This window comes from Osmerus mordax, chromosome 6 (genome assembly GCF_038355195.1).
Source record: "Osmerus mordax isolate fOsmMor3 chromosome 6, fOsmMor3.pri, whole genome shotgun sequence".
NCBI classification, from domain to species: domain Eukaryota; kingdom Metazoa; phylum Chordata; class Actinopteri; order Osmeriformes; family Osmeridae; genus Osmerus; species Osmerus mordax.
This window is the reverse complement of record NC_090055.1, coordinates 18355724-18377186: the sequence shown is the minus strand read 5'-3', so window position 1 is coordinate 18377186 and position 21463 is coordinate 18355724. Positions and strand designations below refer to the sequence as shown.

The window sequence follows — 21463 nt, the reverse complement described above, 5'->3', positions numbered from 1 at the left end:
CAAAGAAACGGAGGACAGTCAAGTTAAACTACTCTGACGAATCATGTCTAAGCATTTAGTCTGAGTCCCAAAATGTAGGCACGTATTATTATTTTTTTCGATTGTTAAGAGAATCACCAACAACAGGTCTAGGACCAGTGTTCTCGGTCCTCAGTCGATCTTGAAAATCGATACCGACTGGTCTTAGATCTGCTGTCAAAGATATAAACGTAAACACAACCCGAGTACAACCGACCCTAATATGGGAAAGGAATTCTTGAAATTGAGTTAAATGACATATGGGTGGACCAATGAGCGATAACTTCATTGGAATGTGGCCAATCGCAAGTACCCAAATCTAAGTAACGCTGTAGCTTAAGCTAAGTAACTCTAAACTGAAAAAATCGGGCTTCCCAGCTCAGAAGTTGCACCTTACCTTCCTTGTGGAGCGCTACGAGATCATGTTCGCTCAGTCCCAATATATCAGGGATGCTGTGAAGTTTGTTTTAGGCAGTTTGTGGATCTGTATTACTATAAGAACAGTCAACGGTCAAGAGGGTAAGATTTGCATCTAACTTAATTATGTCCTTAAATTTGTGGATAAAGAGATCAAAAAACATGCTCAGTATAACGCAGTGGAAACAATATGTTTCGAATCAATTGCAAGAGCTTTGTTATCAGAATCAGAATCAGAATTCGGTTTATTCGCCATGTATGTTATACAAACACGGAATTTATTGTGGCAGGGAGGTGCAAAACACTAAACATATACAGATCTTAAATTAAGTAAAAGTACAAAAGTTTAACTATTTCTAAGAACTAAACAATCTAAGAATACAACAATTTTAATATAAAATAAAATATATATTAAAAAAAGAATAATGAGCAGCGGGAATGGTCAACATTGTGCAATCGGATACTGAGATGAAGTGGCTTATGCATACTGAATTGCCTTTAGATGGACTTATAACAGTTAAATAAGTGAATGAATGTCAATATCATATCAATAGCATGATATACATTTTATTATGTAAAAATGCGTGGAAATGTAGGTTATATATACTGTACTTTAATGAGCCTGGCATGAATAAGGGCAATTTAATGCACATGTACCAGACTGAAAGGTGTGTGTGAACATATTTCTGTTGATTCCAGATTGTTTTGAATAACGATAGACTGTGGACCCGCAGTAGCCTACATTTGCAGTCAATATACATTTTTCTTAAAGATTTGAACTAACAATACTTTTTTTAACCTGTGGTTCAACACCAAACATATTGTAGACTACAGTGTCTACATAGAGACTTAACAATGTGAAAATAACATTTCTGAATGAAGACAGACTGGGAGGAAAATTCTAATTGTATACAGTTCAAGCACTTAAAGCCTTAATATTGCTTTGACATCTCTAATCTAGACCATCTAACCATCCTCCAAATCTAGGGTTAATTAACCATACTTGGTTAGGTGGAGAAAAATGTCACAGAAAAATGTTGCTGAAGTCTGAGGCACCGGTAGCACACAGTCCAGATTCAAACTGAGTTCAAAAGTCAACCGTGATGTCATGGTAGCTTTCCACAGAGGATACCAGTCTATCATCTGTGTTGACCTACAGATGAGAGTCGAGCCATACACCCACCCTTCCAGGAAGGAAGACCACAGCGACAGTCTGCATGCTGTTGTTGACACAACGTTTCACAATTCAGACGAGGCAAGGACAAGGGGTCAATATGAATCACTGTGACCACATTCACAAACACTACAGACAGTTTCCCACAGAACACATTAAACTCAATGCCTCGTTGAGTGTCTTTAAAGAGGAACATGACTAACATCCCTGTGGCGATGAAGCAACGGCTGGAGAGACTACAGGAGGATAAAAACACATCTCCTGGTCCCAGCACGGAAGTGTTGCCTTGCTGTGATTGACACGGCGGAGTTAGGCAGTGACAGGTCACACTGCTGAGCATCCTGTTTGCTAGGCCAGGCCTGTAAAGACCTGCCAAGAAGACGGGGGCCTCAATACAGTTTTGTTACAGTTTCTTTCCGGACGAATCCATGGAGAAGCCTAGGCTTAGCACCCCTTTTCTCCCTAGAAAAACCTTTACTGGCTGGAAGAAAATGCTGTTTGTTTTCAGCGGCTGGTTTCTTTTCCTCTGACATTTAAGCCTTCCAGACAGATCAGGAAGTGTAGAGTTGCGGTTTAATCTCTGGAGTGGCAGGGTGTCTTCATCATGGAACAAAGCTCACACAGGGCCCCCGCTAAGGGGCCAGGCTCAGAGAGAGTCCCTGGATGAGAGGACTGGGCCACAGGCTGGCTGTCAGACAGACCAGGTCAGTGTCTGTGGGGTGATGGTGGGGTTGCTGATTCCAGGCCTGGCCAGGCTAGACCAGGAGGAACACTGCCAACCTCCAAACCACCCCCACAATACCAGGAATGCTGCTCTTGTGGCCTCCGACCGGATGGTGACACAGATCCACGCTCTGTTGCCCGCGGCTACGGCGCGTCGCTCTGGCATTTCCAGGGAATCCTGGGGGACAAGAGGGTGAGGGGCAGAGGGGGCAGGCCGGCAATGGTGGGGTCGGGGCTGGGAGGGGGTCAGAGAGAGAGGCCCGGAGGAGGCGATAGGAGCAGGACAGGAGACGCTTTCTAATGAAATGTCGAAGAGGACGGGAACGTCGCCCGGTGATTTGTCACCTTATATGGAAACACAGTTGTAGGAACCTTTTTCTAACTGGAATGGTAAGGGTCATCGACTTCGGGGCAGGCTGTCGACCCAACACCCCCACAGCGCCCTGAATCATCATATATACAACAACGGCAATCCACCGACTTTCAAATATTTGTTTTTCCATTCCACTTTGAGTGTTAGTCATGATGACAACCGCAGGCAGACAGAGGATGCATTTAGATATGCTACGCAACATGTTACTTGAAACAGTCACCCAATTAAAACGGCAAAATAGTTTAGAAGGATGTTGAGCTTCTGTACCAATGGTGTCAACTTTGAGTTATTGTGTCAGCCTTTGAGAGACCCTTTCAAAAGTCTGTTTACCCTATTCTTCAGTAAGAAGTGCACTTCAGTCAGGTATCGTAGTTCTGTACGTAGATGGTAAGGCTTAGTTCTCAGGAGTACCTTGGGTTAGTTGTACCGAAGCTCAGTTGTTTTGGGTCAGCTCGCGGTTGTGATCTCAGGACTGTAAACACCTCTTGCTCCACTGAGCGCGCTCTTCTCAGATGACTCAGCTTTCCCGGGCAAGAGCCCTGTTATTAACATCCGCGTAAATACTCTCCTCCTTGTCTAATGAACATGATCAGTAGTACCCTCACTCTGACGTGCGCTGGCGAACTTGGCTGCTAACAAGCTCCCGAGAATCCATGACCAGTCAGGGAGTCATTCTCTTCTCACACCTACACACCAGACACAGCTTACCCTGCGCCAGGATTTGTTGGCAACAGACATCTGTCTGTATGTGTGTGTGTGTGTGTGTGTGTCTGTATGTGTGTGTGTGTGTGTGTGTGTGAGTGACTGCCTTTTTGTGTGTATGTAAACTTGACATAACTAAGCCTTTATATTCTATCAAAGCAAAACATTCACTGCACAACTTCTTCAAGCTTCCAATCATACTAAAACGACTTTGTTGCATACTTCAGTAACACTGAGGTACAATTTAGACACCATATACAACATGTAATTGCAAATAACTCTATATACAATATCTGGTGTGAGTTTTTAATTCAACTCAGACTCAAATGTGATAACTCACATCCCTGCATGCTATTTGTACATCGCTTTAGACAAAGCAAGCGGCCAAAGGAATAAAACGTAAACAACCAAATATCATTGCAGTGTTAAATACCCATATCTCAGTGTTCATTCACCCTAGCTGTTTCCCCTGGTGCAGGTAATGGTTGTGGGCACACGGTTCTGGGCACAGAGAGTGGCACCCTAGCCTCCCAGCACTACCCGGGCACCTACCCTGTGGACACCTGGTGCAGATGGAGGCTCCGGGCCCCACAGGGGCACACACTGCGCTTCCTGTTTGGGGACTTTGACGTGGAGCAGAGCCCGGGCTGCAGGAACGGGTCTCTCACCATCACTGCCGGTGACGGGACGCAAAGCATAGGTAAGGGGAGGGGGGGTGGGACCTGGCTGAATGAGCTGCTTCTACCTTTGAAAGGGATTTGTATCTGTGACTACATTGAATGCATCATAAGTTGTCTCAATGGTTGGATGGTAGAGGTTATCTGTAGAGTAGAGGTATTCAATAATCCAAGGGCGTAGCCAGAATTTAATTTTGGGGGTCCCATCTTAAAACGAGTGGAATACAAAAAAATATATATATATATAATTATAATAATTGTATATTCATTAATTCATTAAGTTTTTATTGTAAGAAATCAGAAATCTGGGGTGGCCGGACATGTGCATGAGGGGGGCGTGTATGAGGGGGACACATGAGGGGGACCTGGGGTCCCCCTTGTGGCTATGCTACTGTGATAATCACTCCATTCAAACCAAATTCAACCACCGAACAGTTGCTGCACACTTTCCCCTGGCTCGAGGCGCACCACTTCAACTCGTCTCTCGCTTGCTAGCTACTTTGCCGGTAGCGAAAAGCTAACATCGTTCGTTCCTCTGCAGGAGTAGCACAAATCCGCACGTGAACTCACACCGCATGCATCTGTGCCAGGCCGGCGTATCCAGTCACACATTACGGGCACGGGGGTGTGACGGCTGTCTGAGGTATTGGATGACGGTTGTAGAGCCTGGGACGATTCCGTTACCCCGCTTATTATACCGTTTTATTATCAGATTCCACACATCCTACCTCATGATGCTGTGGAGTTCATGTGTCCGTACAAGCAAGCGCCTGCAGTCTGCCTACTGCATTCCTCTGGGCTCTACCTGGGCTGTTGTGGGGTTTCTTTCTTAATCAGAGCGCCACCAGAAACATGACATGAAACTACAGTAATCGAGCATGTTCAGTAAAACCCCCTTAAGGCCTGTGAGCTGTTTTTTTAAGGGGGGAGGGATGTGGTTTGTGTTTTACGTGTTTGCCAAGATTCTCTCTCTAAGTCTGTCACTTGATTCTGTCCTGCAGAGACAAGTTTAGGTGTTTGTGTGCGCAGAACAAGCCTGTTTAGGCTTATGAGTGTGTGTGTGTGTGTGTGTGAGAATATTCGCATGTTTTTGTGAGAGTGTGTACAGTATGTGCATGCGTGTCTATGTGTGTGTGTGAACTGATATATATATGTATATATTTACATATGTGTGTATGTGTTCGGTCACCTAAAGTACCAGTCAAAGGTTTGGAATGGGATAATGTGTCCAAACTTTTGACTGGTACTGTATGTGTGTGTGTGTGTGCGTGCGTGTGTGTGTGTGTGTGTGTGTGTGTGTGTGTGTGTGTGTGTGTGTGTGTGTGTGTGCGTGTGTGAATGTCATTGCCAGGGCCCCTGTGTGGTAAACTGGGAGGCACCGAGAAGAACGTGAGTGTGACCAGTAATGAGGTGACGATAGTCTTCAACTCTGGGCCTCATCGCTCAGGCAGAGGATTCCTGCTGTCCTACACCACTGATCAGCACCCAGGTACCCTCCTGCTCACCAACAACACTTCAGCAGCAACCAATCATCATCGGCTCCAAATGTGTCCTTCCACTGAATCAAGGGTTACATGATCGATTCACTTCCTTTAATCTCTCAAGTAGTCTCTTTAAGAAGTCTCTCAAGAAGTATCTCGAGATGAATGATGATACCTTTTGTATATATACAGTATTTAAATATATAACATTTATAACATGATATATTACATTATATATAACATTTATAAAGTGTGCAAATGATCTTGCTGGTTTCGTTCTGTGGTGGCATTGAGTGCCAGTGGTTCTCGTAACTCCTGGTTGTAAACAGTGTTTTACGATGAACACTCTATGGGGTCCTAATGACTGTTTGTAGGCTCATTGTCATGTTAGTGGCATTACAGTGTAATCCTTAGAGTTCTGCTCAGCAAATACAGTCATAAACAAGCATTATGGAGGTGTCGCAGTGACAGTGAACATGGTGTTATTTCACAGTCTGCTGCGTTAAGCTCAGAGGTGGACTCTATCATGCTGCCTCCAGTGTTGTGCTTAGTACTGTTATCCCTCCACATGTTTACACACATGTTAATTCTATTTGGTTTCCATGTGTTGCTGTGTTCTTGTGGTTGTACACTCAAGTGCTTGTGTGTTTGTGTGTGTGTGGGCGTGTACGTGTGAATTCGCGCTCCTGTGTGTGCTCACACTTGTGTGTGTGTGTGTTCACATGTGTGTGTGTGTGTGTGTGTTCACGTGTGTGTGTTCATGTGTGTGTGTGTGTTCACGTGTGTGTGTGTTTGTGTGTGTGTGTGTGTTCACGTGTGTGTGTTCACGTGTGTGTGTTCACGTGTGTGTGTGTGTGTGTTCACGTGTGTGTGTTTGTGTGTGTGTGTGTTCACGTGTGTGTGTTCACGTGTGTGTGTGTCCGTGCTGATTGGAATGCAGCTCCCGTCCCTATCTCCCCTCCCGAGTGTTTGCTCAGCAACCAGGAGAGCAGACTTCGTCTCCCAGGCTGAATGCAGGGAGGCCTGGGGCCCCTCACTGCATCTCTGAGTGGGTGGAGAGCTATGCACTCCCTCTGTCTCCCTTCACTTCAGCTAAGGCTCCAGAGCACAGCAGCGTGAAACCGACAGGCCACTCTCTCAAACCTTCAGCACATATCCGGGGGTGTCTCATGGCGCACAGTAAATCCACACATCCACAGGGGGCTTAGCGCTGTAGCGTAGCATTGCGGTGCACTGTGTACGGTTTTTGGTACGAGATCTAAGCAAACATTCGCGTTACCGTTTGGAGATGCTGACAAAGCTTTGGTTTTTTGTCCCCGCCTTTAGTTGCCTGGGGCTTGCTTATTTTCAAGTTTGATATAACCCCCGGGTTATCGGTGTGAGGGTTCATTTTTGTTTTCAAACGGCTGCACACACAGAAATGAGCTCTGTGGTTTCCAAACTGTGGGGGTCAGCTGAAGTGTGGAACACTTTTAGAACATTTCAGACAGTTCCTGTATGTATTACAGTTTCCGGGTTGTTGTTTACTGGGTTGTTTATGAAGCCCTGCTGCATTACATCCCGAGCCAGGGCCGAGTTCACAGTCAGACGCACAAACTGCTCTCTGTTCCATGTGATCACACGAGGGGCCTCCTCTCTACTCTGTGGACAGGGAAAGGCACAACAACTAAAGCCTCAGTCACATCTACGCAGTGGGACACCATTTCTCCGACCAGAGGACTGTGTGTGTGTGTTCGTGTGTGTATGTGTTTTACTCTCAAACCCTTGCGCTGTCTGATTTCAATCCCAGATCTAATTTCGTGTGTGAAGCGAGGATCGCATTTCGTCTCTCCGCGGTTCAGGTAAGTGAACCTCTTCGGGAACTCCAGTCCTCTCTTTGTGAAGCGCTCGCGGCCTCTGACGCGACGTCTCCTGTTCTTCAGCGTGTACTGTCCCGCCGGGTGTGGAGACGTCACGGGAGACATCCATGGTCATTCTCGACAGGGCTACAGAGACGTGAGTTCACCGGATGGGTTCAGCCGAGGTCGTTTCGGACCCCGTGCTGACGTGATGAGCAGACCGGCCTGCAAAGGCTTCTGGGAATAGTTCCAACAGGAGATGTTTGGGAGCGCATACGGGTTCCATCTGATTCCGAACACTCCCCCCACCATACACACACACACACACTCCATCAACTTCTGCCCCTTAATCTATACTAGAAATATTGACAATTGTAACGTCATTGTGATATAGGTTGAACTGTGTGTGAGTGGGGAATGGAGGGTGGGAGAGGAGGGATTCCGGATGGAACGGGAGAGGAGGAGGGAGGGAGGGGTTAAGAGGCTACAGAAGGGAAAGAGAGAGATGGGTCGGACAGACTTGCGGTCGCACTGTGTGTGTTCTCTCCCTCACGCTCTCCCCTGCGGATCCAGACCTCGGTGCTGTGCAAGGCCGCGGTCCACGCCGGCGTGATGTCCGACAGCCTCGGAGGCCAGGTGTCTGTGAGCCGCGAGAGGAGCCTCACTCTGTACGACTCCACCTTCGCCAACGGAATCCTTTCCAAGATGTACGTTGATCTGGTACCATTGACCGAGGACCTGGTAGATGTAGGAATATCATTTTTTGTGCTGGGGTAACACAGGGCACCTAGAAGACTGGGGGTATTGTCTAAGTATCTGTCTGCCTTGTGGAGGCAGGGAGTCTGCTTACAGACTGCTTACACACTGTGGAGTCTGCTTACAGACTTCTTACACACTGTGGAGTCTGCTTACAGACTGCTTACAGACTTCTTACACACTGTGGAGTCTGCTTACAGACTGCTTACAGACTTCTTACACACTGTGGAGTCTGCTTACAGACTGCTTACAGACTGTGGAGTCTGCTTACAGACTGCTTACAGACTGTGGAGTCTGCTTACAGACTGCTTACAGACTGGAGTCTGCTTACAGACTTCTTACAGACTGTGGAGTCTGCTTACAGACTGCTTACAGACTTCAGAGTCTGCTTACAGACTGCTTACAGACTTCTTACACACTGTGGAGTCTGCTTACAGACTGCTTACAGACTTCTTACACACTGTGGAGTCTGCTTACAGACTGCTTACACACTGTGGAGTCTGCTTACAGACTGCTTACAGACTGCTTACACACTGTGGAGATGTTTGATCACAAACCCGGTTGTTTCCACAGGGGGTCATTGTCTGAGAAGAAACTGCTCTTCAGCCAAGGTAAACACTGAATAATTACTTTGATGTGTTATTAAGAATCATTTTTACTCACAAAAATCGATCTAATCTAAAAGAATCTTTAATTTCAATTGTTTACTTTGTTGCACATACCTTAACAAGTGACCCATGCTTCCTTTTTATTCCAACAGAGTGTAACAGTGATCTGACTGTGTCTGATTTCAATGCGTCTTCGTTCTGGGAGACAGTGGATGGTTTGGGTCAACGAGTTATCTGGTCCCCCAGAAACATGGATTCTGCAGGTCGGTTCCTACCCTGGGCAGCAGACAGCAATGACCCAGAGCCCTGGCTGGAGCTGGAGCTGGCTGAGAAAAGCACCGTCACAGGTCAGTCAGCAGTATCTGATAACCTTTTCTGTTTTGGACGGTAAAAGAGACAGCTTTTTTCACACTTACCAAACGGCATGAGAAAGCATTTTACAGTATGTTGACAGTATTATCTCTCCTCAGGAATAATAACCAGCGGTTTGCCAGACTCCTACATAGAATCCTACACTCTCCATTTCAGCAAAGACAGAAAGACCTGGAAGGTTTACAAAGCCGCGCAAAGCAGAGAGAAAAAGGTGCACGTTTTGCACGTTGCAGCCTATTTACTAGACCAAGCCTGTAGGTGGCAGTAGAACAGGGATGTGATTTCCACTCACCCTAGAGATGACCCCGTCTGTATTCTGTTAACGTTTAACGTGGCCTCTTGGCTCGACAGGTGTTCGAGGCCCACGCCGACGGTCATCTGAGCGTGCTCAACAGCCTGTTTCCTCCAGTGGTGGCCCGGTATCTTCGGCTGCAACCCAGCAGCTGGCATGGGCGGGCCTCGACCCACATCCAGGTCCTGGGCTGCCCTGTCTCCCGCCTGTCTCCCAGGCATCGCTCCGCTGGGGGTAAGCCTCAGGCCCAGTGAGCCTCGGCCCATGACCTGGCGTAGCGTGGCTAGTCCGTTAGCCTGGCAAGGCTAACGGACTAGCCACGGACTAGCAAGAAGCACAAACCTTACCGTGAAATGTTGTCGAGCCTTTAGCTCACTGTGTTTGTGCGTCGGAGGGCCGTAAAGGATGACATTGAGAGGTGTCCTCTGCTCCCTCTCCAGCATCCCCGACCTTGAAGGTGGCTGTAGGGACCACGTCGCTCCCCCAACCAGCTCCAACTGACGGGCCGGTCATCGTGAAGGGTAAAAGTATGTGTGTCTGTACTCTGATGGACAGCGTATAGTTTCGTCATACAGAGCTCATGTGCTAAAGAGCACTTGGTCTCAGGATGACTGGACAGTATCTCTAAAGAAAGGTTCGATATTCACTGCATGGTAAAATTCCTTGTACTGTGCTGCATTGTGTTATGTTCCGCTTTGAGAATGTCAGAAGAAGGCCAACCGATTTGGGGCACTTTTAATACTCATCTAGCAATGCTGTAGCATATGAAGCTATTGTTGTAGCTTAGTTGTTGGTTAATACACCAGATATAATTAAATATTTATAACTGTTGTTTGGTGTTTTGACACCAACACCAGACTAGCATTCTGATTGGCCCTCGTGCCCCTGCAGGTTCCAGTCAGCCAGTGATCGTGGCGGTGGGTGTGGTCCTGGGGTTGATCCTGTGTGTGAGCTGTCTGTTGGCAGGAGTCTGGTGGAAGAGAAGGTACAGTCCAGTGCCTCTCTGCAACACTGCCCTCTTCATCAGCCTGCTCTGGTCCACACACATACTGTAAATACAGTCTGACCTGGAGCTGATTATATGCTACAGTTATAGATAGTAGTTATGGTATCCTAATGTCATTTGGGGAGAATAGATCTGTATATATATGTTTGTTTATTTTCTATTTTCAGAAGAAAAGCAGCACATATGAAGAAGTACTCTCTAGCCAAAGGTCATTTGGGGGGTATTTTTAAAGCTTTCCTTTGCTGTTTGCTTTCCTGTTGCTGTTTTGTCAGTCACTTAACTGTGTGTGTGTGTGTGTGTGTACTGTAGGCTGCCCGACTTTCCAGGGAAAGAGTCTGCCCAGCCCGGAGTCAGAGCTTATCTCTTACCCTCTGGAGCGAAACGTCCATGACGCTCTCCCGAACCCCCCTCTCAATGGTAGGACCACACACAGACGCCACCTTCTCCACCGAGCCGCCTCTCATAGACAGACCCCACGCAACCCCAGCTTTTCATCAACTTGTCTTCACGAGTTTCCTTTTAGCTGTTTGCCAGACATGCAATTGCAGTCTGGCTGGCAGTCAATTGCTTATTTGCAGTCCCCGGGCCGTGGAGAAGGGCAGCTACTTCTCCATACTCCAAAACTCGCCTGTGTTCCTCCATCCCTCTCTCCCTCACATCCTCCGGCTTGGCTGGCCAGTTTTAGGAGCCCCAACCACGGTTGACAGGCAAACAGCTCTCTCCCCGGGTCGTCCATTCTTACCCTGGGCTTAGCCCGTCGCCCAGTTGCAGTATAAACATTCCTTTCTTTGGTCCGCAGAACCGCTCTGAAAGAGACCCTTTAATTGGAGCCTGATAAAGGGCACTCCCCCCCCCCCCCCCCCCCTCGTTGCCGACCCCCCTTCCCTTCCCCCCCACCCAGACGAGGAGGCCCTCCACTGAGAGGTTCAGTGATAACCAGGACAGAGGGTCAGTGGCTAAGACAATCCCAGCTCTCTCTAAAGCCGGCCTAATTAAAATAGCTCCCGCTCCGAAGGCTCCCTGCGGGTTAAGGGGTAGGCATTGAGGCCCAGCTGTATTGGGTGTGGCCTAGAGGCTGAGGCCTCGCTCTGCTCACCCTCCAAACCAGTCACTAGAGAGGGCTTTGTTGGTGTCCAGTCAGTTTAACAGTGCCCTGATTGGAGGCCCTGCTGGGTGGAAGGGAGGACTGTTCCAAGATTCATCCCAAAAAAGATTGAAAGGAACACTTGAATTTGAATGGATTTTTCCCCCACCCCACACATTGGTGAAGGGGTTTCTCACAGAATGTACTGTGGGTCTTCTCCCTGTTTTTTTTGGCTATACGATTTTCACATCATTAGAATCATGGACTGTAGAGTAGTTGATATTGTGTGATTCAAGCGTGGTGGTATTTTCACTTTAAGAAAGACACGTGTAGAGTTCCTGGTGGCTGCACATGGTATAAGTGCGTGTACCATGAAGGCTAAGTTCTTTACCGCAGCGGCAAGAGTTTGACTCCGACCAGGGCCCTTTGCTGCATGTCATCCCCTATTTTTCTCCCCGACATTTCCTCAGAAAAATGCCCCCCCAACACACACACACATTTGTTTCTATACATAGAAAAATACCTTAATGTATCTTTGTTGTTGTGTGTGCGCTCCTCAGACTATGCCGAGCCTGATTTGACGGCTGGGGGACAGATGCTCGGCTCCACGTTTCGGCCCAGCATCGAGGAGGGCTACACCACGCCCTTCACCTTCAACCACTACGACACCCCTGGCAAGCTGCCCGAGTACACGGAACCCCTCCCCCCAGAGCCAGAGTACGCCACTCCGTTCGGAGATCAGCCCCCAGAGCCAAACCTGGCAACCCCACAGGGGGTCGTACACAACACCCCTCACAGGTTTCATGTGAGGGCTCCCTCTAGTGGCTCGTCTCGGGCTAGCCAAGCTGTGTATGACTGTCCCTCTCACAGACAGCTGCCCAACGGTTACTGCACCCCCTCCCTCCACGCCGGGGGGCCCTGTCAGGACAGTGTGCTCTATGCTGAGCCCCAGCTCTCTGACCCCTCGCTGCAGCACACGTACGAGGAGCCGTTTTGACCACAGCCGCCTGGTGGAAAACAGACTCACTCAAGACTGCCTTCTGATTGGCTGCCAGACAGGGCTCTTATAGGTCAGCCGTCAGCAGGCCCCGGCCAGCCAGGTTCCAGAATCCTTCTGAGTTCTTCGCACTGCTGTGAAAGAGGATGATCATTGGGCCACCATGCAGTAGGATTATTATAGTATAGGAGCCAACATGGCTGTAAACATAAACTTTCAGGTGCTATAGCACAACATATTGAATGAAAAGACAGGGACAACTTCTTATTGTCTCACTGACAATAGTTTATTATTAAATCACAAAATGTATGTCAGAGAACTTTTTAGATATGTACTGAAATGTTGGATGGACCTAAGAGAAACAATATCAAAATGAAATAAATAAATACTTTTTATGTTTTCTATCTTCAGTTTCAATTACAGGTCTTTCTTAAACTTAAGAATTGTGCTTGATGCAAACAATAAAAATGTAATCGCTGTGATAACATTTGCCCACTAGATGGCATATAAGAGCTATAGAAAAATCTAGGTTTCTTAAAGGTCCCATGACATGCTGTTTTTGCATGCTTTTATATAGGCCTTATTGGTCCCCTAATACTGTATCTGAAGTCTCTTTCCCGAAATTCAGCCTTGGTGCAGAATTACAGCCACTACGAGCAGTCCCACAATGAGCTTTCCTTAGGACGTGCCATTTCTGTGTCTGTAGCTTTAAATGCTATGAGGAGGAGAGAGGCGGGCTAACTGCCATGCTTCGGTCGTTTGCAAGGCATGATGTCTCTCGAGGAAAAAACAATATCGCGCTAGCACGGTCATAGCTCATTTTCTCATTGGCGGGCAAAATTTTCTGGGCGGGCAAAGCAGAGAAAGAGGAGGTAACCTTTCCTCTTATGATGACATAAGAGGAAAATTTTCAAATCGGAGCGTTTGAGCTTTCATTTTCTCAAAGGCGGAGAAGAATACCCAGGGCTTGGTTTATACTTATCAAAATTTCTAGCCACTGGGGGACCAAAGGCAGGCTAGGGGAACTCATGTTAATGTTAAATAACCTCCTAAAGTGACATTTTCATGTCATGGGACCTTTAACACAAACCGGAATTGCTTCTCTTTGTTCTGCACTACAGCGATATGTGGTACAATATAGATACAGAAAAACTGTAGAAAACAGGCCTCTACATTACATTAATACTGTTCCCCCAAGAAATAAAGGCACAACAAGCTGTAATAACATGACGGTACTTCATAATAAATCTACTAAACAGCTTTCCACTGAAAGTAAGCCTGTGAGCATCCAGTCAGGATTTGAAAAAACTGTTTATTGTCCAGAAACAGTTTTTACAATGCTCTCCTCCACCTTTCATACCCTCACTCCCTCCACCTTTCATACCCTCACTCCCTCCACCTTTCATACCCTCACTCCCTCCGAGCATCTTCCTCATGCTCCCTCGCGCCCCCTCCTCCTCCTCCTCCTCCCCCTCCTCCCTCCTCGGTCGAGTAATGCTCCTGGCTCTGGTGGCGGTTCCTGGATGGGGCGTCTGCAAAGCGTAGGCCGCAGTCCTCACACGCGTACATCAGCGCCCTCCCAGACGCCTCCTTCCCACCGTACAGCTCCGCCCTCCTGGACAGGCTCCTCACATAGGCGGAGTGGGGCAGGGGCTGGTGGGGCGGAGGTTTGGAAGCGGAGTTGGAGGAAAGACCAGACCCAGGAGGATCCAGCCTTGGGGCGGGGAGAACTCGGGGGTTTGTGTCCGTACTGGAGCCCGTGCACGTGTTCAGCCCAAAAGTGACGGCCAGGCTGGCGCTCGGACGCCCGGAGACCGCCGGTAAAGTGCCCAGTCTGGGGGAGCCGCTGTTGGGACCCCCGGGTCCCCTCCCGGCCCCCGGCTCAGGGACCAGGCCGTGGACGGTGCGGTGGTGGAAGCGGATCCCAGAGCGGTTGGAGAAGCCCTTCCCACAGAGGCTGCAGACGAACGGCCGCTCCCCTGTGTGGATCCTGGTGTGGATCTTCAGAGCCCCAGACTGGGTGAAACACTTCCCACACTGGGTGCAGCGGTACGGCTTCTCCCCTGTGTGGGTCCTCTGGTGGGCGCGGACCCCTGCCAGGTGGGGGAACCCCCTGCCACAGTATGCGCAGGTGTAAGGCCTCTCCCCGGTGTGGATCCGTCTGTGGATCTTCAGAGCCCCCGATTGGCTGAAGCTCTTGCCGCAGTCGGGGCAGGAGTAGGGCCGAGCGCCGGTGTGCACGTTGAGGTGGATGCGGAGGTTGCTGTGAGAGTTGAAGGCCCTGCCGCACTCGGTGCAGAGGAAGCCGGCCGGCTTGTGGGCGTGCTGGGAGCGCTGGTGCTGCAGGAGCTGAGAGGGCCTGGGGAAGGAGGCGGCGCAATGCATGCAGGGATGCAGCGACGGGCCGGAGGAGGCCCCGCCGTCGTCTTCCTGCTGCTGCTGCGTGTGGCAGTGCTGGTGACGGAGCAGCTGGGCACAAGTGGGGAAGGAGCGCTGGCAGGACAGGCAGGGGAAGGGGGCCGGGGCCTGGTCAGAGGGGGAGTGTGGGCGGGCCAGGGAGGGGCAAGGCAGGCAGGAGGTGAAGGGGCAGTGATGGTGGTGGAAATGGTGATGGGCGTGGGATTGCGAGAAGGCAGAGTCCGCCCCCTGGTGTTGGAGCAGCTGGGCGCAGGTCTGGAAGCCATGGTGACAGCAGAGGCAGGGGTAGGTGGGCAGGCGGCACACGGGGCCCGTCGAGCCCTTGGCTGCGGGGGTGTCGGGGCTGTCGCTGTCGCTCTGAGCTCCGGCCTCCTGCCTCGGGAGATGGTTGGGATCGGCCCGGGAGGAGGTGGTGCTGTTGGGCTCACCGGCCTCCTCCTCTCCTGACTCCCGCTGGGCCCGCCTCACCGGAGGAGGAGCACAGCTGAGGTCCTTGGGGCGGCACGTTGAGTCAGACTGTGGCCGGGTGGACAGGGTGTCTCTGGGTTTCGAGGGATGGGTGGAGGGAAGGCAGGAAGGGGGAGAGGAGTAGGGGCAGCCAGGGCAGGTACAGGCATGATGTTGGACTGCGAGATGGAGAACAACAGGAATTAGAGATGTTGTAAAGCACCAGCATCAAACCTGAGATTCCCTGATGACATAATGACTCACCCCGTGTTCCTATACTGTCTCTGGCCTCTCCAGCTGTTTCTCCAGACTCGGGCTGGAGATGGCGACTGAAGCTAGCTGGTTTATCCTGGACTTTCCTGGGTTGTGGTAGATGTGCAGCTGCTGGAGGTGTGTCTCTCTGCCTCGGGGCCTCGCTCCCTGTCGTCTCCCAGGCAACACGAAGAAACTCCTGTTGGCTCAAGTCCTTCATTGATTGGCTGGATCCGCTACCTGACAAAATCAGGTCGCCAATGAACTGTTGCATCTCCAACCAGGAGGTGCAGGGAGCTGGCTAGAAGAAGGTGACATAGCAATGATGTATTACAGAATATAAGGTATCTGACAGATGTGTGTAACGGTGTTAACTATGCAAGTACCCCTTACGCACAAGCTGTCTGCACTTGGCTGGCAATAGCCTGAAACCTTCTCCCAGTTACAGCCTTTAATAATACACTTTATCATTTTTTTCTTGTATGCACTTTGTTTTTAAAAATATAACAATATTTTAAATCAATATATACGGTTTCGGGCGTATACTTACGTTTACAGCGAACTTGTCTTTGTCCATAGTAGGCTTCATAAGAATGTGGTATGTAGCCTACAGTAAAGCGATCTCACGAACGTTTCTAAATATAAATGGAGCATCCAGATTATATCGTCTTTTTCAGAGCAACATGTGTATAAGACGTCTAAAAACCGCAAAATACATGCATTACGATTATGTTTACGATTGTCCCGCACCCACTTTTGCTTATTATAAAACGACAACGTCAAAGGCTGGGCTTGCGAATCATTTCCGGGGCTACTTAACCATGTGACAGCATTCGTAATTTTGTATTCGTACGATGTGGAAGAATCTACATGTACATTTACGATATGTACAAATTGTAAACGGAGTTTAGATAGTGTGTATGCTATAAAAATTTACAACTGTCATTATGAACGACTACTAGTTTGGTAAGTATCAAGTCCCCATCACTGGTATTGACCTTAGCTTTGTGTAACGGTAACAGTAAATAAATGAACCAGCTGTTTTCAACTATATTTTATTAAAGTTACAGTACATTCATCACTGACTCACCTTCATCGTAACATGTCATCTTTATCATCAAGTCAGAACACATACAAACATACACACAGTGCAAAAAACCCTCAAATGTAAATGGACATTCATGACAAGAGCACAATATTTTTGAAAACTAACAGTCTTGAATAACACCCAAACTTACAGCCTACACTGAATCCTCCAAACCGTGACACTTTCTAAACAAAAAGAGATCAAATGTCCTGTACAGCAGTTTACGGAATGGAATTAAACAGAACAATTGTTTTCAAAGAGGATAGGCTAAACAAGAAACATACATTAAAAACAAATCTATCTGATCACACAAGACAATGTAAACAGTAGGACAAGCACACTGTATGGAACAACGTGTTGTTCAATGTGCTGGTCGTTATTGCCGTCATGTAAGATCTCAGCTACAGTGTGATAGTCAAGTTGCATTGAAATACGAATGTTTTGGAATGCAGGGTTGCGACATGGAGTGCAGGACACTGTTGGCAGCACACGCGTCCCATATTAGCTGCAGCATCTCCTCCACAATTCCCCTTGCGACAACCAGTTAGATGGTGTCAACTCCCAAAGCGAGGCACACTGATTTAACACTGTAAATATAGACTCAATAACAAAGTCCGAATATTATGCAAGATAAAAGGAGGTACACTAATGGAGTTTTCAATAATACGCCTAGTAAGAAAAACATCTCTATAAACCCTTGGGTCAAAGCTTTTACTTGCATATTGTGTGTCAACTACAATAGCGCTATACACAGTACATAGTGTTTTCTTTCGCAGGAGTGTCTAGGGTGATTCTGTCTCCCTCAGCAGCTAAAACAGTCTTTTACTTTTCTTCGACAAACATGAAGAGATTTATGAAGATTGCTCTGGACTTTCCTCCAACTTGATTCTTTTCGTTGGCGGCGAGAGAGTAGAGCGCGATGTGAAGGGGACGTGCTGTCCTGTGCGGCCGAGTGAGAGGGGAGGGGAGGGGGAGGGAGAGACTGTGGGCTGTGTCGCGGGCGAAGATCCTCCCACTCGCTGCAAGTTGCTCTGTACCGCCCGCTCGAAAGGCCGAAGCTCACCCTTACACGGAGAAGAGTCCCCCGTCTGCCCCATTGCCCTCCCAGCCCCTCCCTCTTCACCTGTCGGATGCCCATCTTTTTCGAACTTTGGGTCCACCGTTTTCACCGCGGCCAGAGGACAGACTGGGCTCCTCCCGTTCCGTGCTTCCGTATCGCATGTCCCCTTCTGCAACAGCTCCTCCGTGCCCTCGTTCGAGGCCCTCGTGTCGGGGTTCTGCTCCCCACCGCTGGGCCTTGGACACTGAGGCTCCTTCTTTACCAGCACCAGGTCCAGAGCAGAACCAGTGGGCTCCACTGAAGACCCCAGGTCTCTGCTTTCACTCTTAATGGAAGGGAGGAAGGTGAAAGGTGGAGGCCCGGGGAGTGTTGCCTTGGGTGAGGAGGACATGGACAGATCGAGAGGTAGAATATCACTGGGCTCCTGTTTGTTCCCCCCAGGCTTTTTGACCAAATCGAGAGGGACGTCCGGGTGCTGATATACACCGGGTGATGGACTCAGCACAGGGTTGAAGGTGTGCTCCACCCCCAGCCCAGTTCTAGGAGCAGGTGGGAGTACCATAACAGGAGGCTTGGGCAGACCGCCCGAAGAGGCCGGGGTCTCGGGACCGGTGGATGAGCCAGACAGCCCGGAGGCCAGACGGCTGTTGGTGGGGACAAACACCACTAGCTTCACCCCAGGAGGAGGATTCTTATCCAGGGAGAGCTTCCACAACCCATCCCCTTCCTGCCCCGGGGCAGGGACACTGTTTAAGACTCCTGCAGGGAGGGTGATTGGGGTTCCCACGACGGTTGGCATTGCTTTGATTGGCTTATAAACATGAACGGGGGCCGGTGATGCAGGTTTATAAACCGGCATAGGGATCATTGAGGCAGATGCACTTGGGACAGGAACGTTCTGCACAGGCTTATGAACTGCAGTTGGGGCACGTTTGTACACAGGGATGGGAACCTGCGGGCCAGGTTTGTGGACAGGGATGGCAATCTTTAGGGCATGCTGGGGAGGGGACACAGTAGCAGCAGCTTGGGTTGTCGTCTGAGGTTTCTTTGGAGCCATCTACAAACGGGGAGAAAATGAATACTCAGAACGATTCCCCCCCCGCAACTGTCCCTCTCCACAAGAATAATCAATCAACAACTGCCCTAGATACACAAAATCGACTGTGTATATTCCCCCTAACGAGGACAACACTTAGCAACAGAAGACCTGTACTTATGACCGTTATTTTTGAAAAACATCCCTATTGAGAAACTCACCGTTGGAAGGACTATGCTTCCGCAGTTCTTGAGGTGGCAGTCGTAGTCTTGTTGGTGGGGAAATCCCACGCCACACTTCTGGCACAGGTACGGCCTCTGGCTCGCGTGACCGCCCATGTGTGACATCAAAAGCAGGGATGATCGGAAGCCCTTGCCACAAACGAAGCAGGTCAGCACCCTCTGATGAGCCCCCGCGTGATTCTTCAGCTCCTCCATGCTGGCGAAGCCCTCGCCGCACTCCATACAGCGGATCTCGCTCCCCTTGGAGCCCTGGTGGCCCCAGCAGCCGGTGTCCTTCTTGTGCCTTTGGAAGTCGTCCTGGCTGGTGAACACTCCCAGACAGGCCACGCACTGGATGCGGTCGGGCTCGCACTTGTGCTGGTTGTAGTGCCGCGCCAGGCGGAAGTGCCGGCGACACTGGACGCAGGTGTACGGCAGTAGGCCCAGGTGGGTGAAGCTGTGCTTCAGGAGGGCGTTCTTGCTCTTGAACACCAAGGGGCAGTCGCAGCAGACGTAGCTCCACTTGCGACACTTCCTCTGCATGTGCCGCTTGAGCGAGCGGCCGAGGTGGAAGTGGCGTCCGCAGGTCGGACACACGTGGCTGCCCATCACCGCCTTGTGCCATTTGATGTGGTCCTCGCACCCGGACCTGTTGGTGAAGATGCGCTTGCACACGTCGCACTCGTAGAACTCGGGTTCAAAATGGGAGGTGCTCAGGTGCTGCTTAAGGGCCTTTACCGATTCGAAGGTCTTGCGGCAGATGCGGCAACAGTCGGCGGCCAGGGGTTTGGGCTGGGCATGGGTTCGCAGGTGAGAGCGGTAGTTTACCAGTTGGCAGAAGCGCTTGCCACATTCGGCACAGCAATACGGGCGCTCTCCAGTGTGCAGGTTCATGTGTTCCCGGAGCTGGAATTCCGAGGACAGGACCTGGTCACAGACTCCACAGCGGTGCTCAGAAGAACCACCTGACTCTGTCACTGGAATGAACATGGGGATGGTTAAAATGGCTAATAAATAAACGGGCCCAATGGGTAGCTGTTGTTTAAGCATCAAATTTGCACGTTTAAATGTGAGCGAGGACATGCAACGGAAAATGTATATGCCATGAGCCTACCTGAGGGAAGCCCATCGTCCTCCTCATCATCATCATCTTCATCCTCCTGTTCCCTTTCGGAGACCCCACTGTCGTCAGTGTCCTCCGTTTCCAGACCACTTTCCTCTTCTTGTCCATTTACAGCATTACATGTACCCGTCTCTATATGTTGAACTCCTCTGACTATTCCCTGTCCGTCATCTCCCTCTCCCCCATCGTCTTTCTCTGATTCTTCTTCGCTGATCGTTTGACTCGCCTCAGGTGTACGAGGAGGAGATGGACTGGGTGTTGGAAGGTTTTCTACTGGAGGCTCCGGTGAGGTAGAGGCATTAATCGACGATGTAGCATCGTGTGTTTCTTTGACAGGTGTCTCTTCCGCTTCAAATATGTCAGGGAATCCTAGCTCTGTAAGCTGGATATCGATGGTATACTCTAAAGACATTGTGGCTGCGGCAATACAGTGCTTACGTTAGCTGACTAGGGAGGGGTCCATAAAGACCAGCGTGGCATAAAAATGTCTGTAGGTTAGTCTGTGGGCTTAAATCAATGGCTAGCTAGCTGTTAAACGAACCGTGTTAATTAGATACAATCAGCCATTTCTCACCTCTCATGCAGAAAATACGGTACTTTTCCAAACGCCCAGCTAATATATAGCCACCAAGCTTGCATTTGGTGGGCACACATGGAAAATCAGAAGTGCACGCGTCCGATAAACGATGATGGCTAGCCTACATTGTATAGTATTACGATATTTACACTGTCGATTCACAGCCAATTGAACATATCATGTTTCTCGTTTGATGGTTATCTGAATAAAACTTTGTGTTCCAACCAGGCAACAATAAAAAATCAAGCGCTTGTTCGGTAACACTGTCGTTGTTCTCCATTGCCACTGGATACCTCTGGATCGAACTTCCGCGGTAAAAAGGCAACAAAAGCCATCGGTGCAGCAGCAGTGCAAACGCTAGAGCACCGAGAGCGATCTGGAGTGGTACTGCACATTAGATCTGTTGAAATCATCAACATTCTCGCGACCTAAAATTTGGTTGAGCTTGCCGTGTTGCGAACACAGGGTTTGAGGCTGCGACACTAGACTCAATGATCAGGTAATATCGACTGCACATTGCAGCACATTGAGTGCAAAACATTTGGAAAATTCCGATTAAACAGGATAAAACTGTCAACAAAATAACATTACAGTTTTAGAAATGGCAGTTTACTTTAAGCCTAGTATGACCCCCAATAGTTTCACATCCTCTCTTTCAGATCAACTCAGCCTCGCTTATGGGCTGAACAATACATGGAGACAATTAATAGGCTTTAGCTAAAGT

The 21463-nt window shown here is 49.2% G+C and overlaps 3 protein-coding genes across 5 annotated transcripts; 1 reads left to right on the top strand and 2 right to left on the bottom strand.

The window, feature by feature from the left end:
- Positions 1 to 411: 411 nt before the first annotated feature.
- si:dkey-34d22.1 (discoidin, CUB and LCCL domain-containing protein 1) lies at positions 412 to 12928 on the top strand. 3 transcript variants are annotated; one of them, XM_067238677.1, is made up of 15 exons: positions 412 to 537; positions 3886 to 4107; positions 5436 to 5573; positions 7355 to 7406; positions 7488 to 7560; positions 7977 to 8110; positions 8733 to 8770; positions 8920 to 9114; positions 9238 to 9350; positions 9491 to 9665; positions 9872 to 9952; positions 10323 to 10416; positions 10605 to 10645; positions 10747 to 10854; positions 12082 to 12928. In XM_067238677.1, exons 1-15 carry the CDS (start codon positions 441 to 443, stop codon positions 12516 to 12518), a joined length of 1998 nt encoding a protein of 665 aa, XP_067094778.1. In that variant the 5' UTR covers positions 412 to 440; the 3' UTR covers positions 12519 to 12928. The 3 variants fall into 3 exon arrangements, with proteins under 3 accessions (XP_067094778.1, XP_067094777.1, XP_067094776.1); XM_067238676.1 differs by having other exon boundaries at positions 9872 to 9958; positions 10608 to 10645; XM_067238675.1 differs by having other exon boundaries at positions 9872 to 9958.
- Positions 12929 to 13928: 1000 nt separating this feature from the next.
- On the bottom strand, positions 13929 to 16299 carry si:ch211-79k12.2 (uncharacterized protein LOC568844 homolog). Its single transcript, XM_067238125.1, has 3 exons — positions 16186 to 16299; positions 15648 to 15936; positions 13929 to 15562 (listed from the first exon to the last, which is right to left on the bottom strand). Exons 1-3 carry the CDS (start codon positions 16222 to 16224, stop codon positions 13929 to 13931), a joined length of 1962 nt encoding a protein of 653 aa, XP_067094226.1. The 5' UTR covers positions 16225 to 16299.
- A 375-nt stretch (positions 16300 to 16674) lies between these two features.
- Positions 16675 to 20970, bottom strand: LOC136944136 (uncharacterized). Its single transcript, XM_067237766.1, has 3 exons — positions 20154 to 20970; positions 19040 to 20016; positions 16675 to 18839 (listed from the first exon to the last, which is right to left on the bottom strand). Exons 1-3 carry the CDS (start codon positions 20572 to 20574, stop codon positions 17574 to 17576), a joined length of 2664 nt encoding a protein of 887 aa, XP_067093867.1. The 5' UTR covers positions 20575 to 20970; the 3' UTR covers positions 16675 to 17573.
- Positions 20971 to 21463: the final 493 nt, after the last annotated feature.

Coding starts and splice junctions, on each gene's coding strand:
- si:dkey-34d22.1 (XM_067238675.1), top strand. CDS start 441: ATGTTCGCTCAGTCCCAATATATCAGGGATGCTGTGAAGTTTGTTTTA. Junction 538..3,885: donor AACAGTCAACGGTCAAGAGG/GTAAGATTTGCA, acceptor CCCCTGGTGCAG/GTAATGGTTGTGGGCACACG. Junction 9,351..9,490: donor CGCAAAGCAGAGAGAAAAAG/GTGCACGTTTTG, acceptor TTGGCTCGACAG/GTGTTCGAGGCCCACGCCGA.
- si:ch211-79k12.2 (XM_067238125.1), bottom strand. CDS start 16,224: ATGAAGCCTACTATGGACAAAGACAAGTTCGCTGTAAAC. Junction 15,937..16,185: donor AAGACAAGTTCGCTGTAAAC/GTAAGTATACGC, acceptor ACCTTCTTCTAG/CCAGCTCCCTGCACCTCCTG. Junction 15,563..15,647: donor AGACAGTATAGGAACACGGG/GTGAGTCATTAT, acceptor TCCATCTCGCAG/TCCAACATCATGCCTGTACC.
- LOC136944136 (XM_067237766.1), bottom strand. CDS start 20,574: ATGTCTTTAGAGTATACCATCGATATCCAGCTTACAGAGCTAGGATTC. Junction 20,017..20,153: donor GGACGATGGGCTTCCCTCAG/GTAGGCTCATGG, acceptor TGTTCATTCCAG/TGACAGAGTCAGGTGGTTCT. Junction 18,840..19,039: donor GAAGCATAGTCCTTCCAACG/GTGAGTTTCTCA, acceptor CCCCGTTTGTAG/ATGGCTCCAAAGAAACCTCA.